General features: G+C 33.9%; 5 protein-coding genes across 9 annotated transcripts; 1 reads left to right on the forward strand and 4 right to left on the reverse strand.

Moving 5' to 3' along the window:
• Positions 1 to 24: 24 nt before the first annotated feature.
• Positions 25 to 2,042, reverse strand: LOC8258146 (germin-like protein subfamily T member 2). The gene is made up of 2 exons (XM_015725277.3): positions 1,665 to 2,042; positions 25 to 1,047 (listed from the first exon to the last, which is right to left on the reverse strand). Exons 1-2 carry the CDS (start codon positions 1,767 to 1,769, stop codon positions 481 to 483), a joined length of 672 nt encoding a protein of 223 aa, XP_015580763.3. The 5' UTR covers positions 1,770 to 2,042; the 3' UTR covers positions 25 to 480.
• A 147-nt stretch (positions 2,043 to 2,189) lies between these two features.
• LOC8258145 (5-formyltetrahydrofolate cyclo-ligase, mitochondrial) lies at positions 2,190 to 5,147 on the reverse strand. 2 transcript variants are annotated; one of them, XM_015722209.3, is made up of 8 exons: positions 4,819 to 5,134; positions 4,584 to 4,724; positions 4,274 to 4,438; positions 3,554 to 3,595; positions 3,391 to 3,436; positions 2,845 to 2,915; positions 2,596 to 2,722; positions 2,190 to 2,506 (listed from the first exon to the last, which is right to left on the reverse strand). In XM_015722209.3, the coding sequence occupies exons 1-7, from the start codon at positions 5,045 to 5,047 to the stop codon at positions 2,598 to 2,600; spliced, it is 819 nt and encodes a 272-aa protein (XP_015577695.1). In that variant the 5' UTR covers positions 5,048 to 5,134; the 3' UTR covers positions 2,190 to 2,506; positions 2,596 to 2,597. The 2 variants fall into 2 exon arrangements, with proteins under 2 accessions (XP_015577695.1, XP_048228518.1); XM_048372561.1 differs by lacking the exon at positions 4,584 to 4,724 and having other exon boundaries at positions 4,819 to 5,147.
• A 1,150-nt stretch (positions 5,148 to 6,297) lies between these two features.
• Positions 6,298 to 9,495, forward strand: LOC8258144 (serine/threonine-protein phosphatase PP2A catalytic subunit). Its single transcript, XM_002511438.4, has 6 exons — positions 6,298 to 6,768; positions 7,537 to 7,651; positions 7,874 to 7,982; positions 8,085 to 8,162; positions 8,798 to 8,989; positions 9,079 to 9,495. Exons 1-6 carry the CDS (start codon positions 6,516 to 6,518, stop codon positions 9,250 to 9,252), a joined length of 921 nt encoding a protein of 306 aa, XP_002511484.2. The 5' UTR covers positions 6,298 to 6,515; the 3' UTR covers positions 9,253 to 9,495.
• A 1,309-nt stretch (positions 9,496 to 10,804) lies between these two features.
• Positions 10,805 to 13,728, reverse strand: LOC8258143 (probable myosin-binding protein 5). Of its 2 annotated transcripts, none has more exons than XM_002511437.4 (3): positions 12,657 to 13,728; positions 11,459 to 12,349; positions 10,805 to 11,343 (listed from the first exon to the last, which is right to left on the reverse strand). In XM_002511437.4, the coding sequence occupies exons 1-3, from the start codon at positions 13,387 to 13,389 to the stop codon at positions 11,138 to 11,140; spliced, it is 1,830 nt and encodes a 609-aa protein (XP_002511483.1). In that variant the 5' UTR covers positions 13,390 to 13,728; the 3' UTR covers positions 10,805 to 11,137. The 2 variants fall into 2 exon arrangements, with proteins under 2 accessions (XP_002511483.1, XP_015577889.1); XM_015722403.3 differs by having other exon boundaries at positions 12,648 to 13,728.
• Positions 13,729 to 14,063: 335 nt separating this feature from the next.
• LOC8258142 (polynucleotide 5'-hydroxyl-kinase NOL9) lies at positions 14,064 to 18,170 on the reverse strand. Of its 3 annotated transcripts, none has more exons than XM_048373466.1 (9): positions 17,785 to 18,170; positions 17,167 to 17,264; positions 16,991 to 17,024; positions 16,479 to 16,648; positions 16,154 to 16,337; positions 15,898 to 16,018; positions 15,578 to 15,677; positions 14,612 to 14,739; positions 14,064 to 14,408 (listed from the first exon to the last, which is right to left on the reverse strand). In XM_048373466.1, exons 1-9 carry the CDS (start codon positions 17,976 to 17,978, stop codon positions 14,355 to 14,357), a joined length of 1,083 nt encoding a protein of 360 aa, XP_048229423.1. In that variant the 5' UTR covers positions 17,979 to 18,170; the 3' UTR covers positions 14,064 to 14,354. The 3 variants fall into 3 exon arrangements, with proteins under 3 accessions (XP_048229423.1, XP_015578649.1, XP_048229424.1); XM_015723163.3 differs by having other exon boundaries at positions 15,898 to 16,078; positions 17,785 to 18,168; XM_048373467.1 differs by lacking the exons at positions 14,064 to 14,408; positions 14,612 to 14,739 and adding an exon at positions 14,747 to 15,501 and having other exon boundaries at positions 15,898 to 16,078.
• Positions 18,171 to 19,968: the final 1,798 nt, after the last annotated feature.

Consider the following 19,968-nt stretch of genomic DNA (forward strand, 5'->3'; position numbering starts at 1 on the left):
TTTTTAACACAAGGCAATGGTATATTAATGAAGGGAAAGACCCCACCAAATCAAACAAAGTTTATCAGAACCGAAGCACACTCCTAGCAGCATTGTGAGCTGCTAAGTTAAGATTTCTACTAATAAAACAAAAGGAGACTTGATCACAGGAAACCAAAAGATTATTAATACCTGAGAAAACCACCGCCCCATCAGTAGGCGGGAGGAAGCACCGTTAGCAACTTGAATTACTGCAAGGGCATCACCTCCAAACACAACTTTTCTCCATCGTTACTGATTCTGCTTGATGTTGAAATCAAGAATCACCTATCTCAATATTTCAGTAAATTTGAATCTATGTATTATTGCTGCATGCACCAGGAAAATAACCGAACACAAGATTAAACACCATATTCAAGTCAATGAATTGTGATACAGGGAGGAGATAGACATTACGTATACTTGAAAAGAAAAAACTTCAAAAAGATCTTCGAGAATATATTAAGATCCAAACTTGGATTTTATGGTATTGATTATGTCATCCCCTACTTGGAAAGCTTTTGTTAACACTTGATTGGGAATTTTAGGTGTTGAAGTAAAAAGATTTGCCGAGACAACTGCAGACCCAGGCAAGTGACTGTTGAAGGCAGTGAAAAGAAGAGCTTTTCCTTGTCCTACATTTAGTTGAAAGTGAACAAGACCACGAGGAACAACAAACATCTGCCCAGGACTCAAGACTTTAGAGTGAAACACATTACTAGTGGTTACAAATCCTACAAGAAGCTTCCCTTCTATAACCACCCCAGTCTCAGTTGCACGAGGATGCGAGTGAGGAGGGTTCAGGCCACCAGGGGAAAAGTCTACCCGATTCATCGAAATCCCAAGAGTATTGAGGCCAGGAAATGAAAGAACATTAGCTGTAGTCGCAGACCAACCAAACATGTTTGTTGTATTACCCTCTTTGCTCAAACCATCAAAGAAGAAATCATCTGAAGTTATTTCTGCTGCAGGTTTGCAAGGAAAGCCATTGACCGATATGGAGCCTTTTAAGTCAGCAACGCAGAAATCCTGCAGTGGGTCAGGATCAGCTGAGTTAATATACATGGGGAGAAGCAGTAACACTATCGAGCTACATAGAAGGTGAAAAAGCGATGAATGAGCCATGGTGAATATGTACTCTTGTTGCCAGAGAAGATAAGGAATATAGAGATGGTACTAGCAGATGGATGTCATGGTTCTTTATATATATGTAATCTTTTGTACTAAACACCTCCATAAAAAAGTCTTAGCTTTGTAATAGCAAGTAAATGGTCCATATAATGATTGAGGTCAGAATGAAAATAACGTTTATGAAGGATGGGAGAGCACGCAATACAAAACCCAAGTGGCACCCTTCTTCTGAGCAGAGATAATTCACGAAACAAGGGCTCATTCTCTAGTTTGAGTAGACTTGAAATGGTCAGTAGCTTATACTAATGGTGACTTCCTACCTAATCTCAGTATAAATGAGAAGGGAAACTAGTTTCTTTTAGCAGAACTTTTGAACGAAAGGTGTTTTGGACGCAGTGAAGTCAATGGAATCTAGGGACTTTGGTAGAGGTTGCAACTTTAGTCTTTGAATTTTGAAAATGCTAAGTAGCTTAATGTGAAGCGTATTGTTTGCGTAAGAATGGATGACTAGTTACCTGTTTCATTAATTTTATACGCTGCCGTTCACAGACCTCTTCCACCAATGAGAAATCTCTATCGACAGCCATGACTTCAGAGACATGCGCTCTTGAAGATTTCATATGGCTATGACTAATTGTGATGGACGTTTATATAAGTTGTCACTGTCCAGTCATTTACCTGCAGACTTTAGCAGTTGAACTCCAATCTATTGACCTTTCGAGTCGAACCCTGTTAAGTTCCTTTTCTTTTTTCCTGGACTATTGCTATGTCTGGTCTGCACTATGCAACCAAGAGCCGAATATAGGTAGTTGGCTAACTGCGTCTCAGGAATTCCTTGTTTACTGCATAGAATAAGAAGAAACACCCAGTTTGGGGATTTGAAAAGGGCAGCTGACCCTTGGAAAATAAAAAAAGAAAAATGATGCCTTGACTTGATCTGACAATCAGTCCCTGACAAACATGCAGATGAAGTAACTTAAAATTGCAGGCACTTCCATTTTATGATGCAAGAGCCCTCAACAGCTTTTGATAAACAAAAATTAAAGATTGAATGAAAATCTTTTCTATTCCAGTCCACACTTGTAACGTATCAAGTTTGTTATTTACACTCGTCAAATATCACAAAACCCTTTCTTTTATTGTGGTGTTTTAGAATGTAAATGTCATACTCCTAGGACAACAAATTGTGGCCTCTGAGCAATGGCCCACTAGGCCTTTATCCCATTTTAATGGCACAAGCCTCACATTTTGAGCACTTCAGAAGATACAGTCCTCATCAGGTCACAAGCCACTAATCGCAATATCTTCTAGAATTGCATTGAAATGAGGCTTCAAAGTTCAATGTTAAATCTGCATTCTGCAAGTACAGAAATGATAATGTAATCAAGAAGAGTAATAAGATTAAATCTATGGAAGTATAAAAGAGAGACATTCAGTTTGCAAGACCTTTATACGGCAGATGGGCTAATGGGAATCATGCCAGATGGAGTCACAAGGGCGTCAACCAACACATCATGTGAAGTTACAGGTATTACTCCTTCATCCATGATTTGTAGAGAGTAAGAGAGTCCAACTGTACAACCAGAGCAAATGTCAAATGTAAAAGAATAAAATAGTCCGACCTGATTAGAAAGGATTTCCACATCTGTTGCATTTCATTATCCATATTAGAAAGAGATTAAAAGAAATATATACCAAAAAGAGGCTGCTTCCAGTTCCTCTCCCTCGCGAGCTCTTGATACTTCCTCAAAAAGGTGTCATAATAACTTTTTGAATTTTCATCACATATGTGAAGAAGAAAATATATAAATTAAAGAACAGCAGAACTGACTGCAATTATGAGTTTATGAAAGTGCAACTAGTACAGTAGAAAAATAAAAACCTTATAAGACTTTAGAGGCTATGAAGACAAGCACACTAATTTTGCGCAGAAACTTTAAGTGGTAATAACTAATCTAACAGCCATACTCTTATTATTTGATTATTTTAGAGCAATAAAATATCAACACTCTTCACTGGCCCTGCAAAGTGTAGTTTCTAGTGCATCTTCTTAGGATATATGGTTGAGACTCCACATATCAAATTATGAGTTGTAAGGTCCCCTTAACCAAGGCTTGGAGTTACAGAACAACAATAATATGGAGTGTGTGCGTGTCTGAACATATATATAAGACCTGTCAACCTTTCAGATTACTCAAGAGATCAAATAGAGCTTAAGGTGATGAAAATGCACTGACTCACCCTCCACCACGCCCCAAGCGTTTTCCAGTTCTCTCAAATGCAAGTCCTGGGAACATAACAAGGACAAGGGCCATCAGTTACAATTTGGCTTTCCAATCATAACAGTTATCTTATGGCTATGGATAATTAACAATAGCAAGAAAATGTAGCACAGAAAATTTACCAGGCAGAAGGAATAAATCAACTGGGTCATTTGCCTGCAAAACTGCACCACTATAGATCTTTAAAATCTAGTAATATTTTACAAAAAAGAATAAACAAATTTTAGGAGTGTCAGCATCCTAATTTCTAGAGAGGATTGCAAACATGAAATATATGACAATTACTCTGGCATTGTTCATTGAAATGTGTAAAATGAATATGGAAAAATAAGCTTGAGTGTGCAGAGATGCACAACACGAATCTGAGACAGGTCTAGGAAAAAGAGATCAGGGACATCGTATAGTGAGGTTCTGCAGACGATAATTTTCTTAACCTTGAGCAGTTTCCATGCATTACTATGTCTATGTCAATTATCACAACAGGATGCAAAATTCTAAGATACATCTTCAGCCTTATATTTTTTAGTGCCAGTAACAAAATAGCCTGCCATTTCTTTCAACTACTCAAACTCCTTCATAAAGAGGGACAGAGGAAACCAGTTGGTAGGCATAAAACATTGCTGCGTAACATAAGGTTCTCATTAAGCCTCACAATAAAAAAAGATATGTTTAATGATTAGCCACCTAACAATATACACTAAACTCTTCCCGCATCTCATGCCAATAAATGAACCATAATAATCAAATCCAAATCTCTCTAACACAATTCCAAATAAAAAATAAAATTGAAAGAGTTAAATGCATATAAATAACCAATTGAGAGTCTTGTCTACCACACTAACCATCTTCCCGTTTATTTCCAAGACCATCTATAGGAGCTGGTTCTAAAATATTCATGGAGTTTGCAATCAGATCATCCATGCTTGAAATGTTGAGCATTCGCATATGACTATTCTTGTCCTCCACACGTGGAACATAAAGCTTTTTCGGAGTCTGAGCACAGCCATCTAAATAATTAAGCAAAATTAAACATTACAACTCCATCAATTAAAGATATTTTTAATCCATGATTAAGCAAAAACCACCATATCAACTATTAAGCATCCTTATCTTGAGCATCAAAGAGTATATTTAACATTCAAAAACTTAAACCTTTTTCTGGGTTCTTCAAAATTTCCCTCAACAGTACAGAAGTATTCACTTCACGTAAAGCACTGCAACTTATATAAGCACAAAATGTCTTGCTAGACTTAAACCACGGAGCTTCTAAAACCAAACTCTGGATTGCATTGTCTAAAAACACCAAAACCCAAATGAGAAGTGTTTTAACTATATAAAGAAGAAGCTGACTTTATGATAAAGTTGATGAATTGAATTACAAAGTTACCTTCTTCCGATCGAAGAGAGGGGTCCATGGACTTGAGGGACTTGCGGACTTTGGATCGGAGGATCCGTTTTTGCTTGAAAATTTCATCGAAATTGGCGGTTTGGTGTTGGGCTATGCTCATGGTGGCGGTTGGGCGAAGGAGTGATGGTGGGAGTGTAGTTGGTGAAAATGTGAGGGGCCAAATCATGAAGGCTGCCTTCACCCTTTGTTTGAGCACACTTGTCCACATTATTTCCCCCCTTTTCTTTTCACCCTTCTTTTGCGTTTTGCCACCCAATTCCTAATTTGCTATGTTTTTCCCCGAAAATCAAATAAGGATCGAGTATGATACTGGAGTATATTGGAAAAGCTAGCCTTTTCTGATTATTAAGACAATAAAAAGAAGCAATTACTCAACTTCTTGAAAATAATATCTTTAAATTAGAGAATATATATCTAAAAACTAGATTGATGTAAAATGCAGCGGTGAAACAGATCAAAAGAAACTTAATTAAACGGATTAGAAAGAAATTTAATTTTAATTGATGTGTTCAAAATAAAACGAGTAGTTAATTCACTTTTATTTAAATAGAAGTTTATATAAAAGTTAACTCAGGTATAATTATACTTGAATTTTTTAAGTTTAGATCTGTTTACAGTCTAATTTAATTATTTAATTTAAAATTCTAATTAAATTCATATCGTTATTAGAATTAAATAAATTGTTATATATATAATTTTTTATTAGAATTTACTTCTTCAAACTGACTTAAAAAAAGTAATTTTTAGTTTAAAATAATTATTAGATTATTTTGAATTTAGCTATAAATTTGAATACAGCATGTATATAAATTTATTTTCTTTCAAATGGACTAAACAATGTACCTAAATTTATAAATAAGTTTAAATAGATTTATCAATCATTTTATTAGGTGGAGTTTGCATAGATGATAAATTATTCAAAATGTAATGTATTAAAGTAAATTAAATCAAGGATAAACCAATTAAAAGTGATTTTTTTTATATATAAAAGGAAACTAAAAGCATAATTTTTAATTAATTCAGTTAACAATCGGGTACAAAATTATGGACTAATTATGTAATAAACGAATGTAATATATTATTTTATATACAAAAACATTAGCATGCAATTATTAATTTTCTTCTTCTGACAAATAGACTCTTCTTCATCACTTGAATCTTTTAATTAGCACCAATAGCACTATAAATTATTAATTAGAGAAGTTTGATTGATATTTTTATTTATAAAAATTGTAATAATATTTGTAATTTAATTTAGTAAGAATATAAAGCCTAATTAACTTGCAATGAGAAAAGAACAAAAGAAAAGAAAAGAGACCATAATTAGGACCGGAATCTAAAAATCTAAGAAAAGATTTTGAAAAATTTTAAAAAGAAATTGACAAACACTGCAAAAACAAAAGTAAACAAACATAAATTTAACAAAAACGAAGGACCACAAATGTAAAACTCCCTAAATAACCCTTTAACCTGCAACAAACAAAAAATGACCTTTAGAGCACTCACTGCACTAGACCCAATCTGTCTTCTCGCTCAGCTCGAAACCTTACCCTTAACCCTAACCCTAACTCCCAAATCTCTAAGCTTTGCCATGACCTAACCTATAAAAATATCCAATCCTTCTCAAGATCGATTGAGGATATTAAGTAATTAATCCAGAAGAAAAGTAGAAGACGATGCCGTCTCACGTTGATCTGGATAGGCAGATCGAGCATTTGATGCAGTGTAAGCCATTATCAGAAGGAGAAGTGAAAGCGCTATGCGAGCAAGCAAGAGCGATCTTGGTTGAGGAATGGAATGTGCAGCCTGTTAAATGTCCGGTCACTGTTTGTGGGGATATTCACGGACAGTTTCATGATCTTGTTGAGCTGTTTCGTATTGGTGGAAATGCACCTGATACCAATTACCTTTTTATGGGTGATTATGTCGGTTAGTTCTTTTAAACTGAACTCATTTTTCTAATTTGTAGATTAAAAAGAACAAATTTAAACTAAACTCCTTGTTCTAATTTGTAGGAAAAAAATCCTCTTCTTCTTTTTTCTAAAAAAGAAATGATTTATTTTTTGGGTGTACAAATTATAAAGGTTAAAGCTTTATCTGTATCACGAGATTTGGTTTAATGGGTATTAAAATTGTTAAGAGTATAGTTAATGTAGCTCGTTTTTAAGTAATGAGAATGCGATTAAGGTTGTGCCACCAACTGGTGAGGTGGCCATGGCTAAGATTAGAAGCTATGTCTTTATAATATTGGAAAGATTTAGCGAATCAGCATATAGTTTGCAAGCACTGTGCTATATCCATTTTGGAGTCTTATCTCACATGCTTTATGATAAATGGGAGGAAATCACCTTGGGATCCTAGGAGTATCTTGTGATGGTACCAGAATGATGAGAAAAGAGATGTAAAAGTGTTCAGTGATAGTAGTGACAATTCTGTACCCACTTACTTTGACAGTTGTCCAGCAGAATTACCCACTTTCAATAGCCTTCTAATTTTGACTTCTCTAGGTCAGTTGTATGGAGGTTTATAACTTATTTGCTAATATGATAATCATTTACAAGTGGAGTATCTATTATGCTCCTTTCAGCCCTTCCAGCTAAGATTCTCTTCCTTAGTTTCTAATCACATTTTCATCCTGTGCATGAAAAGAAGTTGCTATACTTGCAATTATTTTTATTTTGCCTTATTTTTTGGCAGATCGAGGATATTACTCGGTGGAAACTGTGACTCTTTTAGTGGCCTTGAAAGTTCGATATAGAGATAGGATTACAATCCTAAGAGGGAATCACGAGAGTCGCCAGATTACTCAAGTGTAAGAGCTCTGTTTATTTTAAGCTTGCCTGTTATTAGAGATGCACTAATAGTATCTTTGTAGTGGATAAACTTAACAAGCAGTTGTAATTTGAAAGGCCAGAAACTTCTCTCCCACATGTTTTCTGGTTATACGAGCTGTTGACTTGTGTTTCAGTTATTTGGCCATGTCGTGTTTCAAATCTATAGTTTCTCTCAGTAGCTAAATTGTTTCTCTTTCCAGGTATGGCTTTTATGATGAATGCCTAAGGAAATATGGAAATGCCAATGTCTGGAAACATTTCACTGACCTCTTTGATTTTCTACCACTTACAGCTCTTATTGAGAGTCAGGTCTGAATTCTAGAGTACTGTCGTTTCTTGATTATCCTTGTGAACATAACTTCTAGATTATTTGTGATTTTATTAGATAATACTATATTTATTGCCTTGTAGATCTTCTGCTTGCACGGTGGGCTCTCTCCATCTTTAGACACATTAGATAATATCCGTGCCTTGGACCGTATTCAAGAGGTACACATAAATTTAATGCTGCATCTTTTGCAGCTTCTTTGTCGAGGATTTTCTTAAGTCAACTTTATTGTTTATGAAACTTATTACTGTGCTACAGATTTTTATTTGATTTATTTGTATATCACATTAATTTAGATGATATGATAATGGTTAATGCATGCTTTTCTGCTAATAACCATTGACATAAAAATCTGGATAACTTTATCTAGTGTTTTGAGCTGATAAACTTGCGGTTCCTGTCTGAAGTAAAGCTGGAATATGCTCTTGCCTCTTGATTTACATACTTGCTGCTTTTCTCCTCCTTCCCATATTTGAAGTTTTGGCCATATTTTGCATCATTTATTAGTGCTGGAGATGGTGAAATTTGCGATTTTTAGCATTGCTTGTACTAAAATTTAAGTCACGTCATAGGAAATTTTGCTTAAATTGAGAAACTGAACCATCTCAAGAGAATTGAAGTAAATGCCAGTGACACTGTTGCACTGTTCAATGAATCATATAGTTAAAGCTACTTCTGCAAGCTGATATGGTATTATTATTTAGTCTGCTAGAGATAGCACTAACTTTGTGTTTTCTTTTATTTTATGTGCCTTTGCCTTTCTAATTGGCTGCACTTCACTTTTGGGGATGATTAGGTTCCCCACGAAGGTCCAATGTGTGATCTCCTATGGTCTGATCCAGATGACCGTTGTGGTTGGGGTATTTCTCCTCGCGGAGCTGGATACACTTTTGGGCAAGACATCTCTCAGCAGTTCAACCACACTAATGGACTCACACTCATTTCTAGAGCTCACCAGCTTGTTATGGAAGGATACAATTGGGCCCAGGTTTGCGGATCTCAAGTGAAAAATGGAATTATTTTTGGATTATGGAGTTCTTAGATTAATCATTAACATCCTACTTCAATTCTTTGCAGGACAAGAATGTGGTAACGGTTTTCAGTGCACCAAATTACTGCTATCGGTGTGGGAATATGGCTGCAATACTTGAGATTGGGGAAAATATGGAGCAGAATTTCCTTCAATTTGATCCAGCGCCTCGTCAGATTGAACCTGACATCACGCGAAGAACTCCTGACTATTTTTTGTAATTTTCATAGCATGGCCTGAGCTGGCAATTTTTCTAATTCTCTGTCATGGTTTTGTAGATGCATCTTATAGAATAGACGACTTTTGGTGTTTACTCGATAAAGGGACAAAAAGAAAACATTGTTGCTATCATTCTTTTGGTTGAAATGTTATTCTATTCCTGTATTAATGTGAGTTTATAGGTTTACTGTCTTGTATTTTATAAAATGAAGGAAACAGCAATAACAAGGTCTTCTTCTTCTTTATCTTTTTACGGCTATTGATGAAAAAAACTCATGACAGTGCACATTCAAGTTTTGCATTTGTATTAGCAAATGATCCGCAGGTCATTTATACCTCCTTTTTTTTTTTCCTGCTTCCTGTCTTCAGTGCTTGTAAAAGCTTTTGTTATACTACTTTAGTATTTCAACTTGGATTCAGTTGACTCATCAAGAGATAATCAAAGAAACTTATCATCCGGCCATCTTTGGTGGAAAGAATGGAGTTGCAAACTTGCAAGACTACCTCCATTTGCACTGGCATTAAGTTATGAAGTTGCCATGCGTAGATAGGCCTACAAGTTATAACGTCTTTGATATGCTTGAGTTTTAAGTCTTAAACTGACTGCTAACATTGCAGTTCTGCATCGTATATTTGATTTGATATGCTTTATACCTACCTCATTTCTACTGGAGACATTTTAAAATCTTGCATTTAATAGTTCCACGTTTGATCAGTATAAGATTGTCTATCTGTCTGTCACAATTTGCATATAATCCCAAGCTCCATTTTCCACCTCCTGGCACCGACCAAACTCTACTTCAATAAGGTGGAAAACTGAAGGACAATTTTTCTGATAAAAAATATATTTACGACTAAAGATATCCACAATCCAGTTTGCTTGGAGGTTTATAAGCAGCTCGAAACTCTGCCCATCAACTATTAAGACTCGCTCCTTTCCTGTTCTAATTCCTTCAACCTTACCAATAACAAATGGTATGTCAGTGGAGGACAGAGGTTTAACAAGTTGAAAGAGCTGATCTGAAAAACTAAATACATGATAAGCTACATAGAAATTCTTCTCTCTTTTCCTGTTTTTCTACTTTTTGCACAAATTGACACTAGCTTGCATTTGATTTTAACGGCTGGAGCTGCCAATGGCATCAGGGGCTGCCTTATCTTAGTTTCTGCTGTGTGCCTGCCCACTAGTTCCGGGCAAGTCTGACTGGGACATTTTCCTTGATTCTAACAGCAGCTTATTTTTCTAAGATGAGAATTACTTCAATACATTGATCATCATCATATTGTTCCATGTTTTTCCCTTGAGAAACTGAGGTTAAACCCTTGACGTTGTAGCAGATGACCAAACACCAAAACGAAAACTCTTACCATAAAAACAGAAAGCAGTTAGCCAAGAGATCCATGATGCTTCAAAGTCGGAAATTAAATTTCTCCCAGCATTTTGCAATAACTGTACGTACATCATAACAAAAACAGGAAAACTGCCAAGAAAAACAAAAAGAAAGAAGAAAAAGAACAATAACAACCGCAACGTTGCAAATGTGCCCCATAATGTCAGATAAGCAAGAATTAGTCCATTGAACCATTTGTTGATCGTACTCAAGCTTCAAAATGTGGAAAGCTTACAGTTGTATAGCTAATTGTAGTAAAAAAATAATTCTCAATGGCATAAGCTCACATGTATGTGGAAAAAGAAAAAGAATCATTTGATTGATCATCAAAATGTGGTACTTCAAAAACTCATCGAGTACACATTACATACCTTGGCTAAAACTAATTCAGAATATATTTTCTTTTCAAAGTGTTATCTACACATTGATTCTTATGAACCCTATGAAATCGACGTGCTCACAAAAGGGATTACCATGAAAATGATTAAGATGAGAATCATGCATCATTATCATCACCAAAGGGCAACGAGATGAAGTGACGAAGCTTCTGAAGATTATCACATATCTCAGTCAAAAGTTTTTCTCTGTTACAATCATTTTGGGCTGCAGGACTAGCATGCTTTGAGAATTCATCATCTGCTTCAAGAGCCTTCACTCGCTCATGAAGATGAAATAATTCTTTCATCAGTTTGCTGTCTTGTACTGCCATAGCAAAAGACAAGTGATCAAAGATGACGATTTGTAGGAGATGCAGAATATACTATAGATACAAGTATAGTTTACAGCTTTACATACAGAAAGATCTGTAAAACGTTACCTATCTCTTCATCCATGCGGGTTACATTGTCAGAGCTGGCTTGTGAGGAAGGAACTCCATCATCTGATGAGAAGTGAGCTTTCTTGTTTAGGTTTTTCAACCGACCAAGATAACCGGCTCTTCCCCTAGTTTGTAATTTGACTGGGGTTCCTCCTCCATTCTCATCACATGATGACATATTGTTGCTAGGCACAAAGTCTCCATTAATACGCCCATCAATTGAACTATGGGTTGGACCGATATACTCGGATCTTTCAGTATAGGATGAGAAAGATTGTGAATTCAAGTCTTGATAATCCTCATCAACCTCATCTCCAGATCCTTCAAAACCTTCTTCCCTTATGATACCATATTTTTCTCTATACTGCTCAATTTCAGCCTCTAAAGCTCTAATATCTTCCTCTCTCTTGGCAAGTAAATCATTAGTTGCCTGCAGAGCTTCTTGATCATACTCTGCCTGTTCCTCCATCATTCTTTGATACTGCAAGGCCTCCATTTGAACTGCTGCCTTCTCTGCCTGCAAGCGGGTTATCATTGCCATTGCATTATTAGCTGCAACAGCAGAAGCACTTCTTTCTTCGTCCAATTCCATGTACAAAGCCATCAGCGACTTCCGATCAAGTCTAACCTGTCCCTTAAGATGGTGCAATATCAACTCACTCTCTGATTCATTTGGCGGGTTTCCTTCAGTAGACTCTGAAGAAAATTCTGTTTTCTCAAGTGGTGATTTCCTTGAAATCCTTGCAGCCCATCTAGGACTGGCATTAGCTGAATCTGTTAATGGAATTCCAAAAAACTTGTTTGCTCTTCCGAAATTAGGAGTTCTATCCTCATGCATATCCTCAGCTTCAGTCAGCAATGGCAGAGAAGCAGCTTTGACATCTTCCCTAGCTGATGTCCAAAATCAGTCCACCAAAATAAAAAAAAATGAGATGGTGAAAATTTATAACAAAAAAAGCTCGACAAATGCTTAGCATGGCTATATGGCTGTATTCCAAGTATTTGACAGCAAACAGCAACTGATGCTCTGCTAGAAATTTAAGCAATACATTCCAAAAATTTAAATTTAGTGTCCATAAGCAACTCATAGTGACCGCAGTAAAACATGAGCAATTTATGGCATCTGAAGGAGTTTGAAGAATTCAGTTCAAAACTAATTGAAAAGAACAAAATTAAGTTGAAAACTCACATTGCTTACCAAGATGTGATGCATTTGGGCCATCGTCAACTTCATGTAGCTCTGATTCATTCTCTGAGTACTTGAGTTCTGTGTATGGGATGTGCGATAAGTCCATATTGCGATGCTCCTCATATCTCAAATTTGCAAATGGTGCTCTTGGTGAAGGAGTGGGACCTTGTGAAGCCAAGCCTGTTCCCCTTCCCTTTAGTTGGGATTTCGCCTTCAATGGCTCGCCACAACATGCACACCGATGGATGCTACTCTTCTCAACCTGCACTGGCTCATCCTTCCTTCCAGCAGACAAAGTCAAACGGTGATCTTGATCATTATCAACAAACAACTCAATGTCCTTGTGCAGAATCCCAACAAGAGACTTATACGTATGACAATCTGATGATCTCTCAGTAGCAAAAGAAAGAAGACAACTCTCACACATTTTATTTATATCAGAAAGCTTTTTGTGATTGTGACAATAAGCCAAACATGAAACATCCTTCTTGTGAGATTCACAAATAGAATCATTGTAATAAAAATCAGCGGCTCTACGAACAAGAACATGATCAATCCTTGTGCAAAGCAAACAAGGGATTTTCAATTCAAAGAACCTAGCAAATTCATTGGCAAAAAATGCAATGAACCCATCGATGAAAAGCACAAATATCAACACCCATTCAAGCACAGCATAAATCAGAAAATGCGGGAATTTCCCGAGTTCTTGCTCCACAAAGTGTTTAAATGATCTCTTAGCCATGATAAAAAGAAACTTCTAACCCAGAATCAATACAACTAAAATGGGTCAAGAATTTAACTATAGAAATCCTCTCTTTTTGTTGCTTATACTCCGGTGGCTGTTAGCAAAGGTCAGAAAAAGATCGAAGGCTGATAACAAAGAAGATCATGACTATGGTAATGGAAAGAACCAGACCCAGATCCTGACCTTGTCCTCTTGTGTATGTGTGTGAGAGAGAGGGAGGACGAGGACGAGGAGCAGGGAAGAGAAAGAGAAAGATTATGTTGCAGTTGTAGGTTTGAAAATTTGAACGGTTAATTTCTTTTTGGCTATAAATGGAGAAGTTTGTGGGAGAATGCAAGGTTGGCTATGCAGACCATGTACCTGAATTAACGGTCTATCACGCACTCTTCAACTATGAAACACCACCCCTGCTATTGTGGGCCCTTTTTTTGGTCCAAAGCTTATTTTTTATAATCTTGATTAAATTATTTAGAATTAGAAAGCATTATTAACATGTATAATTTTGTTAATTAGTTTAGATTAATTGAATGTTTTATATAATTACCTTAACTTTATTTTATTTTCATATCACTGGACTAATGGATTGGTAATCAAGAACCTCTACCATAATAAAAAATAAATAAATAAAATAAACATAACAATAAAGAAAAAAGAGCTGTCAAGTGAGCCAGTTAAAAAGGGAGCATAAGTGTGATCCGATCTTCAGAAGCTTTAGAAAACAGCTTTACAAGACGTAGTTCCCATAAAACAAAAAATTTGAGAACATGGAAGTAATGTATCTAACATTTCTGAATGTTGGATAAAATTGCTGGGTGCTTTTAAGACACCTTTAATACAAATGTATTGTCTGAAATATTCAAATTGGAATAATAAATAAAATTACATTTCTGAGTCCCTATATAATTTTGAGCATCTCTGAAGCTGTTCGTATGAGTGATTTATGAATATCAACGTCATATCAGCTAGCTTGTGGCCAAAACATTTGTGGACATATAAGGTGACATGGATCCTTGGACCTGAAAAGAATTCAGTCTTAACATGAGAAATCATCTGGCCATAATTTCTTTAACCAAACAAAAATGCAATCACCATTAATGTAGCTTCTCCCTGTTAAATGTTGTAATTCAGGGATACCATGATTAAGCACAAAGCATTGTAAGTGATATTTGAGAAACAAGCATGGTTCCATGGACAGGCTATTATTGAAAGGATAAATTACCTGCAACAAGCAGGTAGGAATTTGGATAAACCCCTGCAGAAGCAGATCAACCTTTTCCAGACTGCTTGGTGGAACAGGTGTGATCATGTATAGAAGACCTTTGGATGTGTCAATTCCTCTCACGATTCCTGGTTCAATGAGTTAAGTAAACTAAATAAGGTCATGGTAAGATTTAAGGCAGAAATTTATTGAAATACATATGGAAATTTATAACAAAAGCCATAAAATAAGAAGAGTGAATATTTTCAAAACAATACATAAGCCTGTGCAACCCAAGTCTATCTGTAGTGGATATTTCTCAATCATATGTAGTTTGACTATATGAAAAAGTTCTCTAATCACTGCAAAGAAATTTCTCTTGTTGACTTTTGTTCTTCATCATTCTTATAATCCTATCTCTACTAGATTGTTGAAAGAGATTCTCTATATTCATGGTATTCAAATACGGAAAGACAACAAAGAAGTGACAGAAAATATGCTCAAAGCATACTTAGGTATGAGATGGATGTCAAAAAAATAATGCTTATGCTAGCCCTTGAAGCTACTTAATTTTTAAGGAAAATCAGAAAGAAGCAACTTTGAAAGTGTATAGAAGCAAGCTGAAGCCTACGTTTCTAAGTTTTACCCAACTGATCCAACTTTTGCTGATGGATTAAATTATTAAAGGCTTCTAAGTTTCTTTAAATCTATAAAAGTAACTCATCAGCGTTCCAGTTTAGAAAGACATGTATGAGCAATACTGCAAGTGGTTCAATTACAATGAAAGCAATAACACAGAGGAAAAGATATTAATAACTAAATGAATGAAACTGAGACTTCTAATCAAAAAATTACCAATCAGAGCCGACCCAGTAACAGTAAATTTCTAATTGACTTAATTACAGTGAAAGCTGCAACATAAAGAAAAATCAGCTGATAACCAACAGAATGTGGCGAGACAGCTAAGTGGGGGACAGCAATACTTACCAAGACCAGAACACCAAGGTAAAGTTTCTGACTGTTCAGAACTAACTGCCAAACCAACAATGCTTGCATTCAAACTGTAGAAGATTTCAGTATGAGGGACCTGGCATAATACATTTGAACTGTTAAAATGAAGCCCATATTATTGGATATTTGACACACAGAAAAAGTAATGTTGCAGAAGATTTTAACTTTTGCAACCTATATGTACTGAATCCTGCCTCCTTCTGTTCTAACAATACAAGATTGGACAGGACATGATACAATGATGCACAATCCACTGGAACAACATTATTACATTTCATTCAATGCCCTAGACCGACCTGGCAATGGAGATGTCTAATCTTGATGCTTGATATTGGAACTTGATAAGGAGGGTGAGACGCTAAAGCATTTGCTAATTCCTTGATTGTTGTGATATTCAAACTACTCGAGAAGCACTGCCTGAAATAAGCCATTATTCGTAGATCTCTCAGAAGCCGTGCATCCTTTTGAACTAGCACCCTGACATACAATAAAAATTAATAGAACAAAAAAATATAAAGTAACATAATTCACATGGTATTTTGTTGAACTTACGATCTGTTGAAGGAGTCGTGACGAGCCGAATTTATCTCAATTAGATTAACTTCCTCACAGAAGTCCTCATCAAGCCAGAATGCTCCTGCTGGTAAATTCTTTCTTTCAGAAGATATGTTTATCTTAACCACATGGCTAGGAGCAATACATTTCACCATATCCACCAATATATCATAACCAACACCTGGGACATAAATGCCAAAATATTTAAGTCTGCTTGTACTGAATTAAACAATATTTATCTCAAATTACCTACCATTACACGATCTAAGACATAGATATTATGAGAAAAGAAGCAGCAAATAAATCATGTACAAAAGCATACCTTTTACCCAGCCAGGTGTATTCACAACAAGAGGCAACTCAGTCTTTGCAGTGCTTTCACTAGTGTTAGAGATGCAATACTCCTTCCGATAGTAGTTGCACAATGTGGATATGTATTTCAGGTATGTTGATGGATCTCTTTTCGAAGAAACATCCCCAAAGAAGAAACATCTAGAAGAAAATAAAAGGACCAAGAAATGAGCATGTGAAATATGTGTTTTATCAGAACCAGGTTTAGGTATTTAAGAAACTGTCGCATGGATTCAATAGTGTGTGGATATGACACAATAAATAATCAATTTCACCTTTTCAGGAAAACTTCTAGAGTATTCATAGGAATTTCAGAAATGCCAAATCAAAATTCAAAATGAATACGATTTTCAACAAGTAATGACCAATATTTGCAAAACAACAAAAGATAAAGAAAAACTATAGATCCTGAAAGCAACAACTCTAATTCTCTGCATATATACGAAAAATTATAACTTGCAGGATAAGATCAACAGTACATACCTCTCAGGTGTCTTGAGGCATGGAATTGTCAAATCTGATTTGAGAAACAGAAAAAGGAAAGGAAAACCCTTAATTAGGAAAAGAACACTTTTCTGGAATAGAGACTTGTTTAAGGGTTTGAAATTTGATTAGCGAGCCATACAGCAAAAACGCACAAGATCCAAAAAACTAATTACCTGGGGTTAGTTTATCAACCACAGTGAGGGATACAAAACCAGGAGTAGTAAACTCAGGCTGCCCAACATCTGTATCCAAATAGCCAACCCTTCGATATCTGAAAATCATGTAATACCAACAAACTTTATTACATTTCCAGTTGGAGAAAAGGAAAGAAGTGTCCTACTGTTACATTATATGAAATGTAAACACATGGACACAGACAGAATGGCACAATAAACAATATTCAGAATCATGTAAACAAAATTGCCTATTTTCAAAACAATTCAGTGTCACACATAAACACCAAACTCCACCCTAGCCTAGACACTATATATTCAATTCAATACAAGACACAGTGTAATTCACATTACATAAAAAGAACTCATTACAAGCATGATCTCTTCAAGCAAGTTCTAGTCTTTTTTTCTTTTTCCATTGACAGTGAGCATGTGCAACAGTTAAAACAATCAAATATATTATACATATGATACATATGAACCCACTAATCACAGCCCATATAAGTTTTTAACTATAACTATTAAAAAAAAAGTTAGATACTTCAGCAGAAACCCAATTTGTAAAACTAAGAGACAATAGAAAGTCAATTAAGAAAAGGACATTTCATGGGATCTTACCTCTGGAGAAGAGTGTTGAGAAGGTAACGAGAGAAGGTGGTTTTACCACAGTTCTTAGCTCCGCAAATTAAGGAAACAGGAAGAGGTGAAGTAGGGGAATCGTATGCTATAGTATTCGCAGCCTCTGACCATTCTTGTGGTATGTGAATGCTTGGTGATGATGCCTCTTCTGTCTCCAGTATATTACTGGCCATGTCTCAGCTCTTCTGTTTTGGGTTTCTCTTTGTTTCTTTGTTTGTTAATTTTCTTGCTTCAACACTGAAATTTTATGTCTGCAGTAATGTATTTCGCGTTTAGTTGGAGAATAGAAAAGATCACGCTCTTTTAGTGACCAACTTGTACCCTTCAGCGGCAATCAACACCAAGCGGGATGGGTCGGTTCTTTGAGTTTGGATACGGTTAACTTTCAAAAAAGAAATTAAATTTTTTAAAAAAATATTCTAAAATCAATGAAAAAATATTTTTAGTGTCTAGATTTTTTGAAAATATATTATTTTATACGGTTAACTTGTACTCTTTAGTTATTTTTTATTTATTTTATTATTTTATAAAATTAATTAAATAATTAAAAAATAATTAAAATTATAATTGAAGAGTTTCAAAATTATATTTTAATATTAATAAAAAGTAAAAATTAATACCGTAAATTTGATAAAAAAGAACATGACTATATTTTTTATTTTTTATTTCAAATTTAAATGATTTAAATGCCGTTTGGACAATGCATTAATTGGACTTTCTACAAAAAAATAATAAAAATTTTTATAAAAATTTATGATATTATTTTAAAAGTGTCGAGTTGTAAAAGATGATAGCATGAAAATGGAAATGTACAGTATGAAATTTTTTATTGAAATTTTAAATCTTTTTATTATCAATAAATTAAAATATTCATTATGTAAATTACAATTAATTAAATAAATAAAAATATAAATAAAAATTTCTATTTGACTTAATTTCTTATTTAAAAAGGGACTAGAACTCAAAAAATATAAGAGGCAAAGAAACATATATTTTAAAGTATAATAATGTATAAATACTTTTAAATGTAAATCTCCCAAAGAGAGGACTACATAATCTGAAGTATCACCTTCTTAATTAGAATACTTTCTTAATTAGAATATAGTAATCTAAATATTAATTGTTTATCTGTGTGTTGCAAGATCGTTATTATTATTTTGATTATAAAATTAAATTTATAGATACAATTTAATAAATTTTTTTATATTTAATATTATTTTATAATATTATAAAAATTAAAAAAAATTAATTATTTTTAAATATTCTTAATTTTTCATTTATTAATTAATTTTCATATTTATAAATGAACATATCAATATATTTGATATTTTCATTTTTAAAAATTAAAAACTATTATATAATTAAAATTTAATTTATTATTAAATATATTTAAAATATTATTTGTTATATTATAATTATCTTAATTACAAAACTAATTTATTTATTAATATAATATTAAAATATAATTAATATATCTTTTTAAAATAAATATAATTAATAATAGAAATATTAAAATATAATTAATATTCTATTTTTAGGATCAGAATTAGTGTTTAATTAGGAATTTAATTTATTATCATAAATTAATAAAAAAACTATAAATTTATATATAAACTTCAATTTTATGTGGTAAAAATAATATAAATGTCAAAATTAAATATATATATATATATCAAAAAATTATATAATTTAAAAATTTATATTATAGTTCAAAAATTAATCAAACGGACATTCACATAAAATTAATGATAGCTCAAAAAAAACAATAGCAAATTATGTATTAAATACTATATATATAATAATTTAAGAATAATACAATAATAATTCAAAATCATAAAAAGCTATTCGTCACAACATTCTGCAGTGCAGTAAATTACAGTACCTCATTTGTGCTGTCTTTCTCTCCTTGATCTCGTGAAGCCAAAGGAATTGAAATTCGTCTTGGAGATTTAATCGTAAGTCTAAATAATTTCAGTTTAATAACCTATTTTTTTCGTCTGATGTGAATAGCTTATATTAACTATTTTTATATGCATTTTGGATGTAATACTATTAGAATTACAATAATAACATATTTAAATACTTTTTTTATGAAATATTTATATTAAAATTATATATTTTATTATATATATATATATTAAGATTTATTAAATTTTATAAATA

Source organism: Ricinus communis, chromosome 4 (genome assembly GCF_019578655.1).
Source record: "Ricinus communis isolate WT05 ecotype wild-type chromosome 4, ASM1957865v1, whole genome shotgun sequence".
Classification (NCBI taxonomy): Eukaryota; Viridiplantae; Streptophyta; class Magnoliopsida; order Malpighiales; family Euphorbiaceae; genus Ricinus; species Ricinus communis.